Below are 21,047 nucleotides of genomic sequence, written 5' to 3'. Positions count from 1 at the left end.
TAAAGGGTAAATTTGGATATTTAAAAGTTGATACAAGAACAGAGTTTTCTTTAAATCAATTCATGCAGAATCAAAATACCGACTTTCTAAATCACAAGACTAAAATTGCAATTTAATTGGATCGTGTGCAAGTAATATGCAACTTCTCAATCTATTGGCCATAAAAAGACTAAAATTGTCAAAAATTTAGAACTTACAAGATTAAATTGCGAAACCAATTTGTACAGAACTAAAAATACAACTACCCATTAATTAATTACAGAACAAAAATTGCATTTTCTCCTTTTCTTGTAAAATTTTAAGAATTATATATAGGAGTACTCATCATTTTAATAAAACAAGCAGACAAATAACTTGAAATTAATGGTAACTAGACTTACATTGGAGATCAGTATCAACTTACTAGCAATACATTGAAAGACCTAAAAACCAAAATCAAACCACGCGGAAATCAACACGCATAGGTTAGTATGTAACTTTGCTAGGGTTTCGATAATTGGATTAAATTTTTTATTATAATTTATGTTGCATCTTCAATTTTATTTATTGCTTAAATATATTACAAACTAGCCAATCTAATTGAGTTTCTAATCTCTCATTCTAACATAACCTATACATGTCATGTGGATATAATATTTTCTTAGATAAAATTGATGACGTAATATTTGTACACATGATATGTATAGGTAAAATAAAATAAAAAATGCAATAGAAAATTGGATCCGCTATAGCTAATTGATAGTCATAAAAAATTAAAGTTTAATCATATGAAATTCAAGCACACATATTAGTATGTACGATTAGCTCAAACAAATATTTCGATAATTAACGATCCAAACTCAAAATACAGGTGTGTCAACTTTCGACTGTATAAACTATTTTAAGCCCCAAATGTATATTCCATAGAAATTGTCGTTCTTTTAAGAAATAGAATTGGAAAATAAAATGACTTCTAACATACTTATTAAAAAAATAAAAATGAAAATTAAGTACTGTACCCAACTTTTGGATATGATAAAATAGCCCACTTCCCACCAACCACTTATTAAGAAATTATTTGCACCCGTCTTGGGCGAGCCATAAAATTAATTTCATATCAATATACTCTACTTGTCTTATAATTAATAAATTTAATTGATCTATAAATTCTAATTAGATCTCAGCAAATTGAGTTTAATATATATATATATATATATCCCAGACTGAAATATTTTATAAACAAGTTACTATTTTACGTTTCATCAATTAAACCGTGGAAATTTTGGAATAGTCAAAATAGCTATCGTAGTGTTTGGATTCATTTTCGGAGTGTGTGTTTTATAAAGATAGAGAGAGAAAAATAAATATAAATAAGTATGTGTTAAAAATAGTATGTATGTTTGGATTTATTTTTAGAGATAATTTAAAATAAGTATTGTATGTTTAATGTTGTGTTATGGGGGACAAAAATTACTGTTAATTGTCAAATCATTGCCTTTTTTATGTATATATTTATGTATATGTGTGTGTGTATATATGTATATATTTATGCCAAAACAGTTAAAAACACCCAAATAAGGTGTTTTTGCAGATGACAATCATTGGGTATGTTTTGACTTATCCCGAAAATAACTTAAAAATGAAAACAAACATACTGTATAATTTTAATAGTTCTCAGCAAACAACCCAATGATTCTGGCAACAAATTGTTTTATAGGAGGTTTCGTGTTAAAACCTTAAGTATATGTCTGTGCTGGGTGCGTCAGTATAAAACAAAAAATTATAATTTTAAAATCGATAGTACGTATCAAATTAAAACAACTGTAAGACAAAAGGAAGAGGTACAGCTAGTGCATGGGATAGGCTTGTGTAATTTTCAGCGTCTATCAAAGTATCCTATGTCTTAATACTGTATCATCTGTGCCCAACAGCTAATGATATTGGCTTTTGCAAGAAATTGGAATAAACATGACCCTTGTATGAAACCATGATGTCATAAATTTAGCCGGATCTGAATTAATGTCTAAAATTGCATTTTACAACTAACATTAAGCTAAGCCCTTTGATCAGCACATACACAATGAATAATCAGGTGGTTTGATAGTGATATTTTATTTTTGTGAGTTCTCTAATTAGTATATACACGATGAACGATTAAGTGGTTCAATAATGACATTTTATTTTTGTGAGCCCTCTGATCAACATATTCACGATGAATGATCAAGTGGTTCAATAGTGACATTTTATTTTTGTGAAAGATAGGTTATAGATAAGGGTGCAAGTAAATTTCATTTTCATCCCTGACTTTTCAAACTAACTTCAGAATCATCTATATAATTTCTATTAACTTCAAATTAGATCTTCCAACGGTTTTCGACATTGTTATTTTGTCAAATTATATGATTTTCCTGAATTTCCCTTCTAAAAGTTTTAGCTTAAATCATTTTGGTCCCTCATATTTTTATTTCAATTATAATTTAATCCCTTGCATACAAATCTACATGTAAAATGTAATATTTTTGTCATGTAAATCTATATACCGCAAATCTACATGTAATATTTTTGTCAGATCTATATACCATTGTATATATAACAACTCTCAATTAACCAAAAGTAGCAATAAGAAATATGTATTTATTTAATTTTTAATTAATAAGTTATTTAAATTATTAACTATTTCGCTAATATAGGATTTCTCAAGTACGACAATATAATTTGTGCATCAAACATATTTTGTTAAAAGTTCATTTTAAAAAAGTACATTACAGCATGCTTTTTTTTAAATATGATTAAAAATAAATATATTTTCATGAAGTTAAAAGTTAATTTTGAAAAAAAAGGAGCTATAAAAAATATATATAATTGTTAGAAGACTAAATTATTTCATAAATAAGTAAGTCATAAAAACTAAATATATATATTTGTACAAAACTATTAGTCTTTTCTCCATACAACAGTATATTTCAAAAAAAATAATTTCTTAATATAAAGTATTTTGACAAAAATATTAAAATTTTGATAAAATATTCTTTTTTCTTTGCAAAGTATTCAATTTTTTCTTACGCAAAACTATTTTGACAAAAATATTAAGTTTTTGCTATACAAATCATGTGCAAGGGAGTCGATTACACTAGAAATTAATTAAAAAAAATAGAGATAGTTTTGAAGTTGATTTTTAAAAAGTTAGGGATGAAAACGAATTTTACCCGTAAGAGTACTAAGTTATAAAATTAGAAAATCGACTTTAATCCTCCACTAAAAATTAAAATTAACCGTTGCTTCTGTATATGAGTTCAATACATTAACTACCGCTAAACATGATGATAATTTTTTTTTTTATCTTAGGTAAAATAATTGCAAATATTGATTAAACTATAATAAAAAATCTCAGTTTGGCGTCGATTTTATCTGATTGTGGTAAATAATATTAATTTATTTTTGATTTTTAAATTATAATGATTATAGTATAGGAAATAATTTATTTTGTTTTGTAATATGTTACTTATGTTTTGTAGTATATTAAATGATAATCATATGTACATGCACTTGATATCTGCATCTATTTGATTTCGGCTGCAGATTGGTTTTATTAGTCGTAAAATAAACTTTGGGCTTGAGCCATTATTTTGTGATTTATTCGACTTATGTAGAAGATGAACCGATCTAAGTAAATTATAGCACGAATGATAATATTCATTATAGTTTAAAAAAGAATATCTTTTAATTCTTCAAAAATTTTAAATCACGTTTAGTGTGTTTAGACTTAAATATATTTTAGGTCTGTAATGTTGAACTTTTGCATTTTTATACTTTATCTTTTTAAAATTACAAAAAAAGTTCTGTAATTTTTTGATATTTTGCATTTTGGTGCTTCCGATGCTTGATTTTGCAAACGTCATCAGAATAAATCATGTGCGCCTCACGTGGTTCATTTAAAATTGGGGCTTTGTTATGATTGGTTCATTTTTGCCGACATGATTTATTTCCCCATTTTATTGCAAAATTCGGCATTGAAAGGATCAAATTGCGAAATACTAAAAAGTTATAGGACTATTTTGCAACCTTAGAAAAATAAAAATACCAAAATTATGAAGGGCACATGATTTATTACGACAATTTTTGCAAAATTCAGTAATTAAAAAATCAAAATAGCAAAATATTAAAAAGTTACAGGACTATTTTACAATGCTAAAAAGAGAAAAAATAAAAATTATGAAGTACCAAAATTACATGACCAAAAATATATTTAAACCAATGATCTAACTCGTTTGGTCGGAAAAAAATCACTCCATTACCTAGATGGGATTTGCCGAATCGGGAAATTGAGGGGTTTATCGGCTAATTCCGCGTATTCAATCCTTTTTGTTGAACTTTTCTGGACTCTTCCCTTTCCTTTGATCAAATTACTTGTGGCGGGTCGGATCTGGAGTCAAAAAATTCTTAATGGGTTGAATTTCGTGTTTTGACAAATCTACTCCAAACTCGATTAGTTATCATTTTTATATTTTATGATGGGATTTGGCTGGACTAATACCTCATTTCTTATAAGGCGTATTTTTAAAATAAATTTGTGAAATTTTTATAGAGCCAAAATGAATAATATTTCAAGTAATATGACACCCATAAAATCACAAATTGTATCAATATTATATATAGCATTCCATTCTATGGGTGTGATTGAACAAAGAGAGAATGGTCAGAAATGTGAGAGTGATAATATTCCAAACTAAAACTTTTGACATTATCATCTCATGATGCCCATACTTGAAACATTAATTTCAGTTCCAGTCCGAATAATGGGCTGAATATTTATACCACCTGCACTCTGCACACATTCACAACTTTATGGATATATATATACCAATTTTCAATTTTCTAGATAAGGAAAAATTCAGATGTGTCGCACAAGGCAAAAAATAGTAAGAATTATATCGAAAAGATTATATTATAGTCATTTGATGTTTAAATCAGTAAAGTTTGAATGATAGTGAAAGTCATAAGAAAATATATATAGGGTATCAAAAGTTGTACTTGGGGCATGAAAAACTAGTATTTATAGATTTCTTGAAACATACGATGTTACGTTAGCCAAAGATTAAAATATGATTAGATAATTAAGGAAAATATTAAAGACTACCAAGAAATGTCCTGCAATTGGATTTTTCTCCCCATTTTAGTCTATGCACTCATCATTTCTCTAATAAAGATAATTAAGGTAAGGCAAACAAATTTATACTATACTTGAATTTTCATATCATTTTTACTTTGTAATAACGAAGAATAAGTTCAGTTTATTATAAGGGTTAATTATACATCGAGCCCTCTTAATATTTGGTATATATAATTACAAGTATTTTTTTTATTGTTCACTAAACTATCTTGATATTTGATATAACTACATAATATTTTTTTTATTGTTTGAGAAATTGTTAATACACCTTTGACATGTAATATAATTATGTAATCATTGGATGGTAAGGTGTAAATACCAACTTTATGCTTGCTAATTTTTTCTAAAAAAAAAATTGATAGTGGACATATATTACAATAGAAAATGTAAAAATCAGACGTTGAACGGATATTATTTATCAAAATACTACAAAGTTCTTAAAAATATGTAAGCAATCATGCATGATTCAGTATAGTTCCAACAATTTAATAGAAAATTTGAACAAAATTTTAATGAAAACTAACAAAATGCATTAATTATTAAATATACATTATTTCATGAGGTATCAATAATGTTTTAAATAACAAAAGAATATTTATAATTATATTAAATTTTATGACAACTCGACATGATTTATTCTTACCTTAATCAATGAAAAAAAAAAGTTGAAAATAGTCATTTCTGTGACTAAGCTCAACAGCATAGAATGATGGGGTCAAATAGTTGAATTGGTGGTCCAATACTTCTCCATAACTTGTGAACTATTTTCTAAAAAGATGCAACTTTTGTCTAACCCCATACAAATTAAAGTTTGATTTTCCAATTCACACATAGAAATGCCAACTTTAGGTTGACACGTTACCAATCATTAGTGGTAACGTGCATGAATAGAATTAACTTTTACACAATATGGCCTATCGACGTGACTGTCTAGTTATTCATGTTGTATTGTACCGATATACTACTATTTATTTAATGAAATTTACATTTATAAAAAAAAAATTACATGATATGAATAGTTTTGTGATATATTATAATAAAAAATTAATTAATAATACAGACAAATGTTTCATATTGATGACAGTCGAAAATATTGTACGTCTTATAAATATAACTTTTTTTTCTTCTTTGTAAGATATTTTTTCATTATAAAATTATGAAACTTGTACTAATTAAAGTAAACAATATCTATGTGATAGAATAACGATTGAATTACAAGTCACGTTAATAATTTGATTATAAGACACAAAAATTACGTAATTTGAAGAATTCTCTTATATGCGTAGTGGCGTAAAATCGACTTCTTACTAGAATAATTCTCTTTGAATTATATTAGAAAAAATTATTATTGGCAACAATATTAATGATTATGGCTAAAAATCGTAATAAATAACTATTATTAACTACAATTGAGTAAAATCGATGCAAAAAATTAATTTTTTCACAATGAAAAAATTATGCTAAATATTTTAGATACTCTCGAAAAAACTACGTTCAACAACTATTGAATGACCGTGATTAATGACTATTTATTACGATTATTTATTATTAATCATACTTTGGTTATTCTTTTAATATATGTTTTGATTTCAAATTTGTAATATGATGATTAATTTTGGTAGCAAATGTATGTATTGAGAAACATGCATCCAAAGAAATTAATATGAAAAAAATTATTTTTTTTCTTCCGTTAATTTTACCCTCTATTAAATTTAGTTTGATAAGTATACTCATTAACTAATTAGTTCTGTAAATTTGCAAAATGATGAAATTAATTCCGATTTAGGATTTTTTTGTGAATTTTTTGCCAATTTTTAAAATTTATGTCGGAAATTGCACGCGCTGAATTGCCCAACCACTTATCCCGTTGTACCTTCTACATGTAATAAGTTTTGGAGGAAAAAAGGTGGTTTCTTCCCCGCCAAAACTTGTCCTACATGACTTCCAAATCATATTCAAGACCACATAATATTAAAATCTCCAAAAAGTTTATATAACTCAGCCGCCTATCACTTTTTTCGAGCAAAAATACAAATTTTCGACTATAAAAAAACTATTTGTTATCATTTTTTAAACTCACATGACTAATTAGTTAATAGGCATACTTACTAAATCTAATAGAGGGTAAAATTGAAGAACGAAAAAAATAATTTTTTCAATTAATATTACCGAACATATAATTATCTTACTTATATATGAATGCATGCAATTGATGAAGCGGATATGAAGTTATAAAGGATGATCAAAGCGAATACTACATAAATTAATTAAATGAATTGTATCCGAATTTACAATATTCCAGGACAGATTTTTTTATGTAAATACAGTATCCCCCTGATATTTCAGGGAGGTGAAAGGAGAGTGGATATATATATTAAAAAACAAATATTGGTCGGAAAAATATTACTTTCGAACCAAATCAATTATATATTAATTACATGACAAATGTATTATCATTTTACGTATAATTAATTTCTTTCTGCCAAATCTAGCAAGAGATAGAATTTTCCTGAGAAAGATTAATATGACCAACAAAGAGAAAAAAAGAAAATTCAAGGAAAAAAGACTGAGCGGAGTCAAACAGGCGAGTCGACTCGGAGCGAAGCCCGACAAAGTGGGCAGCTGGACTGAGTGGTGAGCCACTTATCCACACACTCTGAGTGAAAGCAATGGCGGCATTGCGGCAGCAATTTCACTTTGTCTCCATCTCCAAATATCCCGAGGCATATGCAGCACTCCGCTTCGCTGCCGGCGACGGGAGTCGAGCTCTTGTGCAGCACAATCGGCAAGCTGTTAATGGTAGCCGTGTCGAGGCCCCGGGTTCTGCGCTGCGGCGCGTGGGCCAACTGGACGGTGGAAGTGGGAGAGGGCGGCGGAGGAGGGTCGAAACGGCACACCCACCTGGCGTAGAGGAAGAGAAGCGCCACGAGGAGGATGACGGAGAAGAGGACGATGATGAAGAAGAGGGTGCGGCCCCGGATTTGGAAGTTGCTGTCGTCGAATTCGGCGTAGTGCCACCGGAATGGTTGCGACGATTCTTGCTGGTACGACATAGTTATCGGCCGGTGTTTGTTTTCAATGTCTGTTATTAGCTATAATAAACGAGGTGATTGTTTTACTTGGCGGAGGCGGAGGCGGAGTTAGTGGGGGAGGGAAGTCTGGAGTGGGATTGGATCTGAAGAGGGATAGGTTCTTGACAGAGTTCAATTTTCACTTGTACAAGTAGTTGCTGGAAGTTGTGCCCGAAAGAAGGGGCAATTGATGTTTCATAATTGTAATGAAGGGGAATAGAACAGTCGCTTTCGGAAGCGCGTTACGCGCGTGTGCTATGAATTGGGACTGTGTAGTCTAGAATCAAAGTGGCCTCGTGTCAATTTCTCACTTTTCCAATTAAATATCACTAGTTCAAAGTTGAAAACTTCACACACTGGGTACGATTATATGAGTGTAGTATGAAATGACGATAAATTATAAAAAATATTGGGATTGGCTGATTGGTGTTTTTATGAATTACAGTGATCAAATTGACTAACATCTTACGAGCTTAGGTAGCATATTAGTCAATTTCGATTAAATGGAGTATTTATGATGATTAGGTTTTATTAATTGAGATAGCATCCGCAAATTTATTTAATTTATAATTTAAATTTGAGTTAGAGATTATGATAAGAGATCATTCAATCCTAGAAAGTGTTGGATTTGATAAAACGAGCAAATATAAGGCTTGCAAGTAAGCCCACCAGATATTTAAGTTAATTATGATGCGAGATCGAGAAGAAATTTAAAGAGCATTATCTCATCGAATTAATGACGTATCTTGGTCTCAAATGACTAAAATATTTATAGGGTCAACTGTCTATACATATAGGGATCCATGTAATATAAATATAGTGATTCTAGAGTCCTTGAATCATGATGAGTCGGATGCAACTCAATCTCAAATAAAAATATGCGGATCTCAATCTTATTTGAGCATTTAAAATTCTATGAAAGTATTTTTTGCTACTTAAACACCTTTCTTGTCAATTCCATCACAATTCATTAGAAGAAAAAAAAAAGAAAAAAGAAAAAAGTCTTGTACCAACAATTTGGGGCGAGGTTTTTGTTGTAAAAATTGGATAGTAAACGCGAGGATTGACGAACTACTTTTTGCAGCATGTGTTAGCCAAAAACCAATGATCAATCCATGTCTTTTAAAAGGATGTCATACCTGTTCGGATGCTCTTTAAGTATATATTCCATACTTGACGCCCATTCAAAATATTAAAAAGTATACATTTAAATATACATATATATATATATGATACTTTCGACACATTTAAATAACATATATAGCACTATTAAAACATATATAGTACAAATAAAATAGTAAAAATAATATATATGAAGTTATATCATTTTAATAATATTTTTTGTGCACACAGTTCATAGTTTAATTTTGAATAAATTACAACAGGTTTTCTTTAAGTTTTTATAATTACGAATACCTTCTCGTTGTTTAAAAAATTACAAATATCTTTTGTGACAACTCATTGTAGGGGAGTATTTGTTAGGATATTTGTAATTTAAGGGGGTATCTATAACTTTTCAAAAATTGAGAAGTATTTGTAATTATAACAAACCTTAGAGGAGTCCATTGTAAATTATCTTTTAATTTTCTTCTTATTGTATGGTTATGTTGTTTCGCATAAATTATTAAAATTATAGTATTTTCTCTTAATCTAAACAAAATTAATTAGGATAAATTACAATAATTTCTCTTAAAATTAGACCTAATTATACAAATCTTCTTGCCCATTGTAAATTACACGTAAAAATCTTGAGGGAGCATTACACTGTACCTTAGTGGGATGGATTTGTACAAAATTTCGCTCTAAAAAGAAGATGTACTTATAATTTTATAAGTTGTATTTATATAATTAATCATAATATCAAAAAACGTCAGCATAATTTACTCAATTAATTTGTATATTTACAGTACATATATTACGATCTTTCCGTCGCATCATATATGTTTTAAATAAAAAGAAAGGAGCTAAAATGGAATATTACGTGAAAGCCTAAAAGTAAAATTTGATAGGAAGCGTAAAGGACATGATACAAAGAGAAAACAACTTATAAACTTTTACGATAAGATATTTTCTGAAGAAATTAGCAAGCAATATTTTCTGGGTAGATATTTTTAAAATATAATAAAGACAGCAGTGTGAAATATCTTGTTTTTGCCAATTAAAAGGACTTGGGATATATATGAAAAATCCTAACTTTCGTGTTTTATTGGTGAAAGGTGCAAATGAATACACAGAGTGAACTGTTCTGATTGGTTCCCTCTCCAATATCCGTTGTACTCTTTTTCTTTTTTTTTTTTTAAAAAAAACAAGTCGATCAAAACACCAACATATTATATAATAATCAAATAAATAATAATAATAATTCACATAAATTGAGACAATACTCACACATCTCGCAAAACTCGAACATATACTTGTGAACTTGTGCATAAATTTTCCATCACATTTTTAGATAATTAACACGTCACAATAAATTTTATTGAATGAACAAGATTTCTTAATTTTATTTGTCGTATTTATAATTAAGTCAAGACCAATAAAATATTAATGAGATACAAATTAATTTTAAAAAAATTGAAAATAGATGTGCCTCAGCCCGAAACAAGTACTGAATGTTGGGTGATCTGCATCCTGAGTTGATGGCCTGTATTAACAAATCATGATGGCACATCATGTTGTGACTAGTTTTAGGCTTCCATTTATATCCTCATCTTTTGTAGCATTGTGTCTATTTTGCCCCTCAATTGAATTAAATTCCCTCAACAAATCACCTATATGATGTGATTGATAGTGGCTTTTTTTGTTTTTTTTTTTAACAAGGGTAACATAGTCTTTCCACTACTTACATGTATGTTGATTGATTGATCGCAAATAATACAACAACTACAGTCAAGTCTTAATCCCTAGTTCAATAATATACCGTAAATAAAACATTAACCAATCATACACCTATCATAGCTTTAATCATATCACAAGAAGTAAAGGTGGCGTAAAAAGAACAAATCCCACACAGGCAATTCCACTTTTTCTTATGTCTTTCATGAATTAAAATGAAATTCCAACTTCTATTACTATATACTTGACAAAGATCAATTGCTTTTTCAACATATACGATGAACAAATTTTAGGTATAATTTATTATATTATTAATACATTAAAATATAAAAAATTGATCAAATACATCAATAATTTTAAATTTAAAAATACATTTGAAGAAAAAATGAACTATTATAAAGATAGATTTAGACACATATTCATAGGATTTGATAGACACAACTTTTATGATTATTGGTAAGAGAAATTTAAAGGATATGATGATGATAGTTTCTTTCATAGTAAATGAATTTTATTTAAGAATGTTAACTTTATCTCTCACTAATTATCTTTGTGTGAAGTAGGCTATTAAAAATGAGGAAAAATTATTTTTAGTACCCGAGCTTTAGTGTTATTGTTAAATTGATACATGAAGTTTTGCAAATGATATAATGGATACGATTTTTTTAATAAATATTGAATTGATATACGAGTTTTTATAAAAGTCGTTGAATTTTTACATAAAAGTAAAATAAATGCATATCTTTATTGAGAATATTTTATAATGACAAAAATTAACCTTTTAATCTAACTTGATTTTTATATATATATCCATTTATTTATAGCATTATATAGTCCTATAATTAAATAAACTATACTATTATACAATTTAAATGATAACAATAAGTAATAGTAAACTAGTTTAGTATATAAGAATATTCATTCAATAATTAAAATTAATATTTAATAGATTGGGTAGGAAGTGATGTTCTTAAAACTTAAAGTTCAAGACATTTTAAGCAAAAAGTAATTTTTTGGATTTAATATCTAAAACATTATAATTTAAGAAAATAAATATATTAAGATAAGACTATAACAAAAAAAATAATTTCACCAGTCTTTTCCTTGAGTTCTAATTTTTATAAATTAAATATAAAATTTCTTCTCCCATACCTATTCTTTTGTTTTTTTAATAACTATCTACCTTATTAAGGTGACTTTATTTTTATTTATTATTTTAAATTATGAACTTTTACACTTCTCAATATAATTATTTATTATTGTGTATTGTTTATAATAATAAATTATATTCTTTTTAGTTTTAAAATTGTAGCCTTTTTGTTATAAAATTAATGGCTCCAATCCAGTGTATTTTTTATTTTTTGTGTCAGTAAAGGACAAAATATTTATATATTACTATTTATTAATACTTTTATTATTACAATTGAACCGTGTTATTTATTTAGTCATAGAATGTACCATGGTAAATAAATAGATACTTAGGACTAATTTTGATTCAAATGAAAAAGCGAGAGAGAATATTTTAAGATAGACATAGGTATCTATTTGACAATTATGAAAAAACCCAAGTATCAATTCAAACATTTGCAAAATTTCATGTATCAATTTGAAATTATATAAAATTCAAATCATTTATAAAAATTCATGTACCAATTCGATAATAATACAAAAACTTAAGTATCAAAATTTTTACTCTATTAAAAATTAAAGAATATCGTTTATTCAATTTTCTTGTGATGTGACTATCATCTAAAAATATATGGATGGAAATAGAGTGAAAGAATGTAATGAAATATATATATATATATATATATGTGTGTGTGTGTATATATGAGCATTATCCATTTGGTTTTGATGCTCAAGAGATAGCATGGACCCATTAAAAGTACTTTCAAGTAAAGTTCGAAATAATCTTATTCAGCATCTCATCATATCATATTTATGTGAAAAATGCAAGCCACCCTTGTGATATGAGTAACGTAAAATAAAAAAATTTATTTTATTTTTATTATAGTACACTCTCATGCTATTTGAAATGAAGCGGAAACACCCAAGAGCCCCTAAAGTGTGATTCAAGGGCCCCAACTGCAGCTTGTTTAGCATTTGGGTTAATCACGTTTTGCTATCCGAACTATGATTGTTTTTATACTTTGACATTTAATTGTGTCAATTTACCATATTAACTTTGCAAAATTTTGCACTTTTCCATTTGTAACTATTTTTCAACCAAAATTTTCGTGGAAAAACATAACACGTAGTGCACATATGATATTTATGTGCTATGTGATGTGATATTTTTCGCATAAGCCAGTATGTGATGTTTTTCGGGCATAAAGATCAACAGAAAAAAATAGTTATTTATATGAAAAAGTGCAAATTTAGCAAAGTTGAAATAGTAAGTTGACAAAAAAAAAAATTGGATATAACAAAATATAAAAACGGATATAGTTCAAATGAAAAAATATAATTTATCCTTAACTTTTTTTCTATCTTGTGTTTTGATTATTTTGCCCCAACTGTTATTTACTTAAAATTGTTGAACCACTCCCATTTGTTTTCCACCTTTTTAGTTGAAATAAGAGAGGAGAAATGTCTTAGTCAAAATATAAATTGTATTATTATTGCAGATTTCAAATTTGTAACTTCTTTTATTAGGTGAAGTTTGAGAGAGCAACATAAGCACCAATCTGTTATTGTTGAGCCCAAAGAAGAAAAATTAGGACAAAAGTGTTAACTTTTTGGATAGGGGTTAGCAGTTTTCTTGTTAGTCTTAGTTTTGTCAATTAAGTCAAATTGATACAATTTTAAAATGAATGATGTTATGATGTGGTTGAGATTCTTATGAAAGGATGAAAATGAAAATTTTACCCGCGACACAATAACTCATCAGGTGAAAATACGATTTTTGAGGGGGTTTCTTAGTAGGTGTGGTCACTATCAATGAATAGTAGTTGGGTTAAAAAATAATATTCTTTGGTATTTATAATGGTGTTGGAAGTTATATTGTATGGTGGGTTGCATTTGTTTACCATGCGCCTCATATATATTAAATCACTTTTTTACCCTTGCAGGTGAATAGTTTTTACCAATATACATCATGTTAGTATTTTAATTTTCATTGCTTGTAACCTCTGGATATTAAGAATAAATTTTCACAATTGAAGTTAAGTTTAAAACTGGTTGTTGTTGGTTTGTGATGTCTTAACTTTTGATTTGGCAACACAAATGAAAAGAAATGAACTCAATACTGAGTAAGGAAAACTAGAATCTTCATTGAAATAAGAGATAATTACGCTCTCCTTTCTTGAAATTTAATATAATTATACATAGATCTTTTATAATTTGGGAAATAACGTAAACACCTTAAGGTTTGTTTTCATCTAATAAATAAGTCCATTCGTTACTCAAAATTCGCTGAAGTTGTTGATATTAACAAAAAAAATTGAATTAAAATTGATACTTATCTTTGATTGATTTATCACTAATTTATTGCAGGTCAAATAATTTTTTCTCGACCAAACTACCCTTACAATGTTGAAAATATACCTCCACATTTGCATTAACGCATGAAAACGTATGAGGTTAATTTGGTTATGAAAAAGATTTATTTGACTAACGAAATATAGATTTTTTTCCTGATTTGTTGTTAATATCAACAGATGAATTTCGACTAACCAAGGGATTTATTTGTTAAATAGAAGCAAATATTAAGAGTGCTAAAAATATAATTTTTTCAAATCACATCAAATTTACGTGTAATTACACAAAACCTTGATTTTCCAACACATCCAAAAACTTCATCACTATGATTTTTATGGCCTTCTCTTTGATCTTTCTTTGATTATGATGAAGAGCTGGGATATTATCCGTCTTTTTTTGTACGTTCTATTTGCATGAATTGAAGGAGCAGGGCCTTCAGTATCTGCATTTGTCCCTAGATTTTAACGCCTTCGTGTATCATTACCAAGAGTGTGCTATGTTGCAGTTGAAGTTCTTGCAGTCCTGCCCAAATAATCTAACTTTTAAACAAAGCTGACTTAGTTTCTCAATGTCATATCAATTTTAAAAAGAAACATTACATAAAAACAGGCCTCATATATGCTTTAAAGTTTAAACTCCATCAAGTGTTAGGTGTCTCCTTCAGAATTGCCAGCATGGCTATGTAGTTAGTCCGTGGGCCATGGCTTATCTTGTCTGTAATTTAAACGGTATTTTTTTTAATAATTCGTACGTCACAAGTTATTTAGAGAGTGTTTGCGAGTGCTTTAAAAAAGTATTTTTCAGCTTCTGGCTCTCTAAAAGCACTTTTGAAGTATTTGGAATGTCAATTTTTGTTTTTAAAATGGCTAAGAAAAATGTATTTAGATCAAAAACTGGAAGCACCTTGGGGGGTGTTTTTAGCTGGTTTGGTTTTTTTGTAAATAAATTCAACTTTATTTTTTACTATTTTACTCTTGTTATAATAATCTTATTCAACTTTACCCTTTTTAATTTATTTTTAAAATTGTATATTTAAAGTTGATATAAGGGTTTTCAAATAATTTAAATTTTAGCAATAATTAAATTTACACGTCTATATATTTGATTTGTTTAAATTTTTTATATTTTATGTGCTATATCATCTTATTATATTATATCGTGCACATATTATTTGATTAATTAATAAAATAATTACTTTTCGCAATCATGTAAGTTTAAATATTGTGTATGAATGAACGATTATATTACTTAGTGAGAGCATTGTTTAACTAAACATATTTTTAAAAAAACATAAATAGGAAATACTAATCGAAATAAAATTTATAATTTTTTGTGCAAAAAATAATTATTAGTGACAAACAATAAGTAAAATAATAAACAAAAAAAATAGTTTCTTTTTAACGCATAGGGACAAAATAGTCTTTCATCGATTAAGATTATTTTAGAAGTGATTTTTCTCCTAACACTATTCAATTTAATTTTTATCTGCTTTTCGCTTTTTTTAGAAACACTACCCACTTTTAATTCTGTTACAACTTTCGACTTTATCTATAAAAATTACTTTTTTTAAAAGTAGAAATTTTTACAAACACTTCTTAATCAAAATTATCAGAATTCTCTTATTCGGAAACATTTCTTCCAAGCATAGTTTCATCAAGAAACCGATTTTATATCTAAATTCACATATCTTTCATAGAAATCCCTAAAACAACCATTTAAGTTGTCAAACGAAAAGAATACTGACAAGAAGTAAGTCATACAAATTCATGCTATTAATAGTGGTCTGCAATTACGTGTACTCTTTTTCCACAAACCCCTCCTCTTTTTCTCCTCCTTTTTATCTCTTCAATGTGTTCAAGACATGGAATGATCTATAAAAAGAAATACTATATACAAAAGCAAAGTGCTTTGATGAAGCAAAGGTTTGGACAAAGATTTGGCTGTTCTTGCTGATAAAATTTTTGCTTGCAAATCAAGTTTGATCGAACCAAATTATTCACAGAAAATACATTTGCTATGTGATTGATCACTTTTCTTAAACTGTACATCAATCACACGACAAGTGTCTTGCACTTGTTATATAATTAATTCAAATTCCATCTAATCGGATCTGAATTAGAATTTTTTATTTTTGCTGCCAAACAGCGCACAATAATTTCACAACCACCTATTTTGGTTTTGCTGATCCATCAATTTCTATTTTTATTGGTTAGATCCATTAGTTGATCTTTGTCCGATTCTAAGAAACACTATTTGGATAAGGTTGTTTTTCCTCGTACATCTACCGGTCAAGTTCTGAGCACACTTGCCTCATGTCGTATGCCGGGATAGGGGGGGAAAGCTGCGGTGTTAGTTGTATCCTGTGCGATTACAAACCATATTTCCTAGTCGAAAATTTCCCTTAAACTTTTAAAAGTAATGTTAAGAATTTTAAATTTTATAATGTTATATTTGGACTGATAAATTTGAAAATATGAATATTAAATTTATAGTAATAATTTTTTTGAATTTGTTTGGATATTGTAAATTCAAAATATTTCAAATACTTAAAGTCTAAATTTAATTTATATTTGATTGAATATTGATGAATTTCAAGATTTTCTAATATCGAGGAATGTGAAATTAATTTCTCCAAATCCATCGATCTAAATTTAATATAAGTTCATTTCTCAGAACTTTTTAATATATACATATATATATACACACACTCTAACATGTGTGATGAATTCTCAACTATTTTGTAAGACATTTGAAAAGTTTAATTTATCAACCATTCCAATGGAAAAATTAAATTTGTTTATGTCGAGCCAAAATAAAAGAGAATTTTTTAAAATATATATATATATATATATTAAGTGATAATAATCTTAATTTTTAACATAATATAATTTATTAATTTTGAAAAATATTTGAAACTAGTTAAATACCTAAAATGATGATTCAGCAAGGACACGTATATAAAGTTAACTACATTTATTGTCAATAGATTATCATTATACACATCTCATTACCAAAAAGAAGATTAACGACAAAAAATCAAGACAAGTTCAATTTTTATCATCAATTATGTGTTCTAAGAGACATGTTTTCATTTTCTCATAATAATGAGTTCTATAATTTTAATAATGACTTCTCAATAGTAAAATTGTGTACAAAATTGACATAATCTAGTTACGGACAGCCTAAACATCACTATATATATGTTATCACTAAGTTGTCGTTATAGATATATTACTAATGATCTATATTTAACGGCAACATTATGTATAATCTTTATTACTATTAAAATTATTATATAGTATATATTTTAGTAATGAGTTTATATATTTTGCCACAATCTTTATATATTTTAGTAACTATAATGATATGGGACATAATCAAGGGACGTTGGTTGAATATTGTATTGCCGGGGGGTGACCTGGAGACATTAATACAAGGATTTGGGGCTCTGATCCAACAAGAGCTCAAGTTCAAGGTTAGGAAAATAATATTTTTTTATTCCCTAATTTAAGATTTTCTTTACTTTTAATCTTATAACTATGAGATTTTTAATTTTAATTTCATAACTTCTAAAAATGAGTCCTTGTGGTTTCATGGTATTTTTTCGCTAGATATTTTAATGAAAACATAAACACGTGGCGCATTTACACTTTTGGTCCTATTGTACGAGAGTATTACTTTTTGGTCTCATAACCCTAAAAAAATAACATTTTTTTTCTCATAATTCTTAAAAAATTACATTGTTGGTCCCGCACTTAACTATTACACGATATTTTTCATTAAATATTTAATGAAAAAGTGTCATGGGATAAAAAAATATTTTTTTTGTAAGTTATAAGATCAAAAATAAAAATTTCATAATCAGTAAAACTAAACACTGCCTATGTTGTTGTCTCATACTTCTCGGACAAGCCTCCACTAACGGCATATTTATCAATAATAAATTAGATTTCCTTTTGCATTTCGCCCAATTAAATTTTACGATAGGTGTATAGAACATTGACAAATACCCTTTAATTTGAGGAGATTAGTCGTTGTGGCACATCGTTTTTGCATTTATATAACTGTTTTAAAAGATATTATAAATAAGAGTAGAATATATAAATCAATACATTACATATTTATTAGTTATGTCAAATTTGAAAAGTTGAATAAGTTAGTTAGGGCATTTTTGATTTCATAAAAAATTAATGCAGCAATATCATTAATCGTTGTTGGTGAGTATGGAGTGTCTTTTCATTTTATATTAACTAGTCGTTATAGCACGTTGTCCCTGCGTGCATATAATAAATAATTGTTACGCTCTAAAATATATTTTAAATAAGAATAAGATATATCTTACATCTAAGAAAAAGAAATAAATAAACTAAAATAAATTTAGAGATATAATCGACACAAAAAATTGGTGTCAGTGATTTTTATATTAGTATAGATAGAAAGTATAAGTCATAAGATGGGAAGAACAATTTGATATGGGTTGGTGAAATACATAAGAACATTTTTAGTAATTTAAAAAATTGGTGTTGTGGTGTAAGTAACCCCTATTTATGAGTGAAAATATAATTTTTTTTATATATAATACTAATTATGTGGCACGTCGTTTTTACTTATATATAATAAATAAATTTTTATATTTTAAAATATATTATAAATAAGAGTAAATTATATAAATCAGTACATTACATTAATAAAAAGAAAGTAAGGACAAAATAATAATTCATCAATAATGTAAATTTTGAAAAATTGAATAAGTTAGTTATTTTTTCATGAAGGACATTTTTTATTTCACAAAAAAATTAGTATGCTGGTGTCATAAACCGTCATTTGTGAGTGTAGTGCGACTTTTTGTTTTATATTATTATAAATATAAATGTAGATATAGATATAGATGAGGTATGTATCAGTTTTCCACCGTGGATGGTACTTGACCCTTTTGCCCCCATATGGCCATACAAGTATGACTTTCGAGTACAAATTAAAGCAATTTCTTATAATGTTTGTCCATTTTCCAATTATTACTTTTTCAATAATAAATTTAAATAATTATTTAAAAGAAGCCTCAATTTTATTAAAAAGAAAAATAAACAGGCACATCTGGTTCGGGTCCAGTTCGGCACGATCCTGAGTTAAATTTTTTGAATTGATCCGTATTGATCCTTAGTCACCTCGGAACCACTCTGCACATTGAAAACTTTTTAGATTCTTGGAATTGTAAGCAAACGAAGAAGGGAAAAACATAGTAAAAACAAAAGGAAAAAAAAAGGAAAAAGCTCCTAGGCCTCTTGTTCCAACTTGTTGCTTTGCAATTAAGCTGCTATCTCGAATTTCCTGGCCTTGCTTTCTAATTGCGGGCTTATGGAACCAATTAACCCATGGACATTCAAATTTGATTGGAGCTGCAACTGGGCGATCCAACATAGCTGGGTTGAGAAGGTACAGGAACCTGTGGGCTGGACCTTTTTTCTTTTTTTCTAGCTTGTTTTTTCTTTTGTATTATTTTCAACAGTCACTAAAAGAAAATTTATTGTGGCTATGAATTAAAATTATGATAAAAATAATTATTATTTATGACTAAAAAAATCAACGCAAAAACTTAAATTATTCATTATTTAAAACTATTTTTTCCATTGCTCATTTTTTTGTTATGGTTTAGCCATAACAAATACTTTAGCCACACTCATAAAAACTACGGCCAACAACTGCTGCGTGACTGTAATGAATGACTATTTACTACATCTATTTATTTTTCACTGTGATAAAATGGTCCAAAAAAATCAAGTTCCCATCAACTTATGCATCAACAAATTGTGCATGGCTTTAGAGGCAAAATTCGTTATATATATTTTTTGTACAATTAATATTTTTCCAACTATTGGTGATTAGAGATTTTTATAAATTTGTATTTTATTTTAATTTATCTCCTTATAATATTGCATATGAGCAGATTATCCCTTATGGCAAAAAGATAGCAATTTATCCCCTGTCTAGGGAGGTAAAGTGTTTCATTTTAAAAAAATACATGGAGATAAACTATTGCACTTTAAAAACACAGGGGAAGATAAATTGCTAATTTTTTTTAATAAATGGATAATTTACTCATTCACAATATCATAAGGCGTTATTTGCATTTTTTCCTAAAAAAATGGGTTATATGCATAATTTTTGTTTTTTTGCGTTGTTGATTGAACCTATTGCACGTAAAATAAAATAAATATATTTATATTTTTTCGAATATCTCTAACCTTTTCTTCTCTTCAACTAATTTCTAAAATATATTTTTGCCGTTTTCCACAACCCCTAATTTAAATAGCAATTAAGGTATAATTAATTAATTGTCCTCGACTTTCACATCTTGATGGATCATCCCAAATACAAAATTTTCTACCTTTCTCACTGAAAAAGAAAAAGAAAAAAGAATATGAGAATTAGGGTATTTAAAGAAATTGTTAAATAAAAAAGCTTTATTCTATTTTGGCATTTGTTAAATCTTGAAAAAATTGTAACTTTAGTTC

General features: G+C 27.5%; 1 protein-coding gene across 1 annotated transcript; it reads right to left on the bottom strand.

Moving 5' to 3' along the window:
* Window positions 1-7,388: 7,388 nt before the first annotated feature.
* Window positions 7,389-8,479, bottom strand: LOC148788505 (RING-H2 finger protein ATL66-like). The gene has a single exon (XM_088879482.1). The coding sequence runs from the start codon at window positions 8,200-8,202 to the stop codon at window positions 7,726-7,728; it is 477 nt and encodes a 158-aa protein (XP_088735608.1). The 5' UTR covers window positions 8,203-8,479; the 3' UTR covers window positions 7,389-7,725.
* Window positions 8,480-21,047: the final 12,568 nt, after the last annotated feature.

The sequence above is a fragment of the Sesamum indicum genome, linkage group LG4, assembly GCF_026168435.1.
Source record: "Sesamum indicum cultivar Baizhima isolate 11 linkage group LG4, ASM2616843v1, whole genome shotgun sequence".
Lineage (NCBI taxonomy): Eukaryota > Viridiplantae > Streptophyta > Magnoliopsida > Lamiales > Pedaliaceae > Sesamum > Sesamum indicum.
This window is presented reverse-complemented; position numbering and strand designations above follow the sequence as displayed.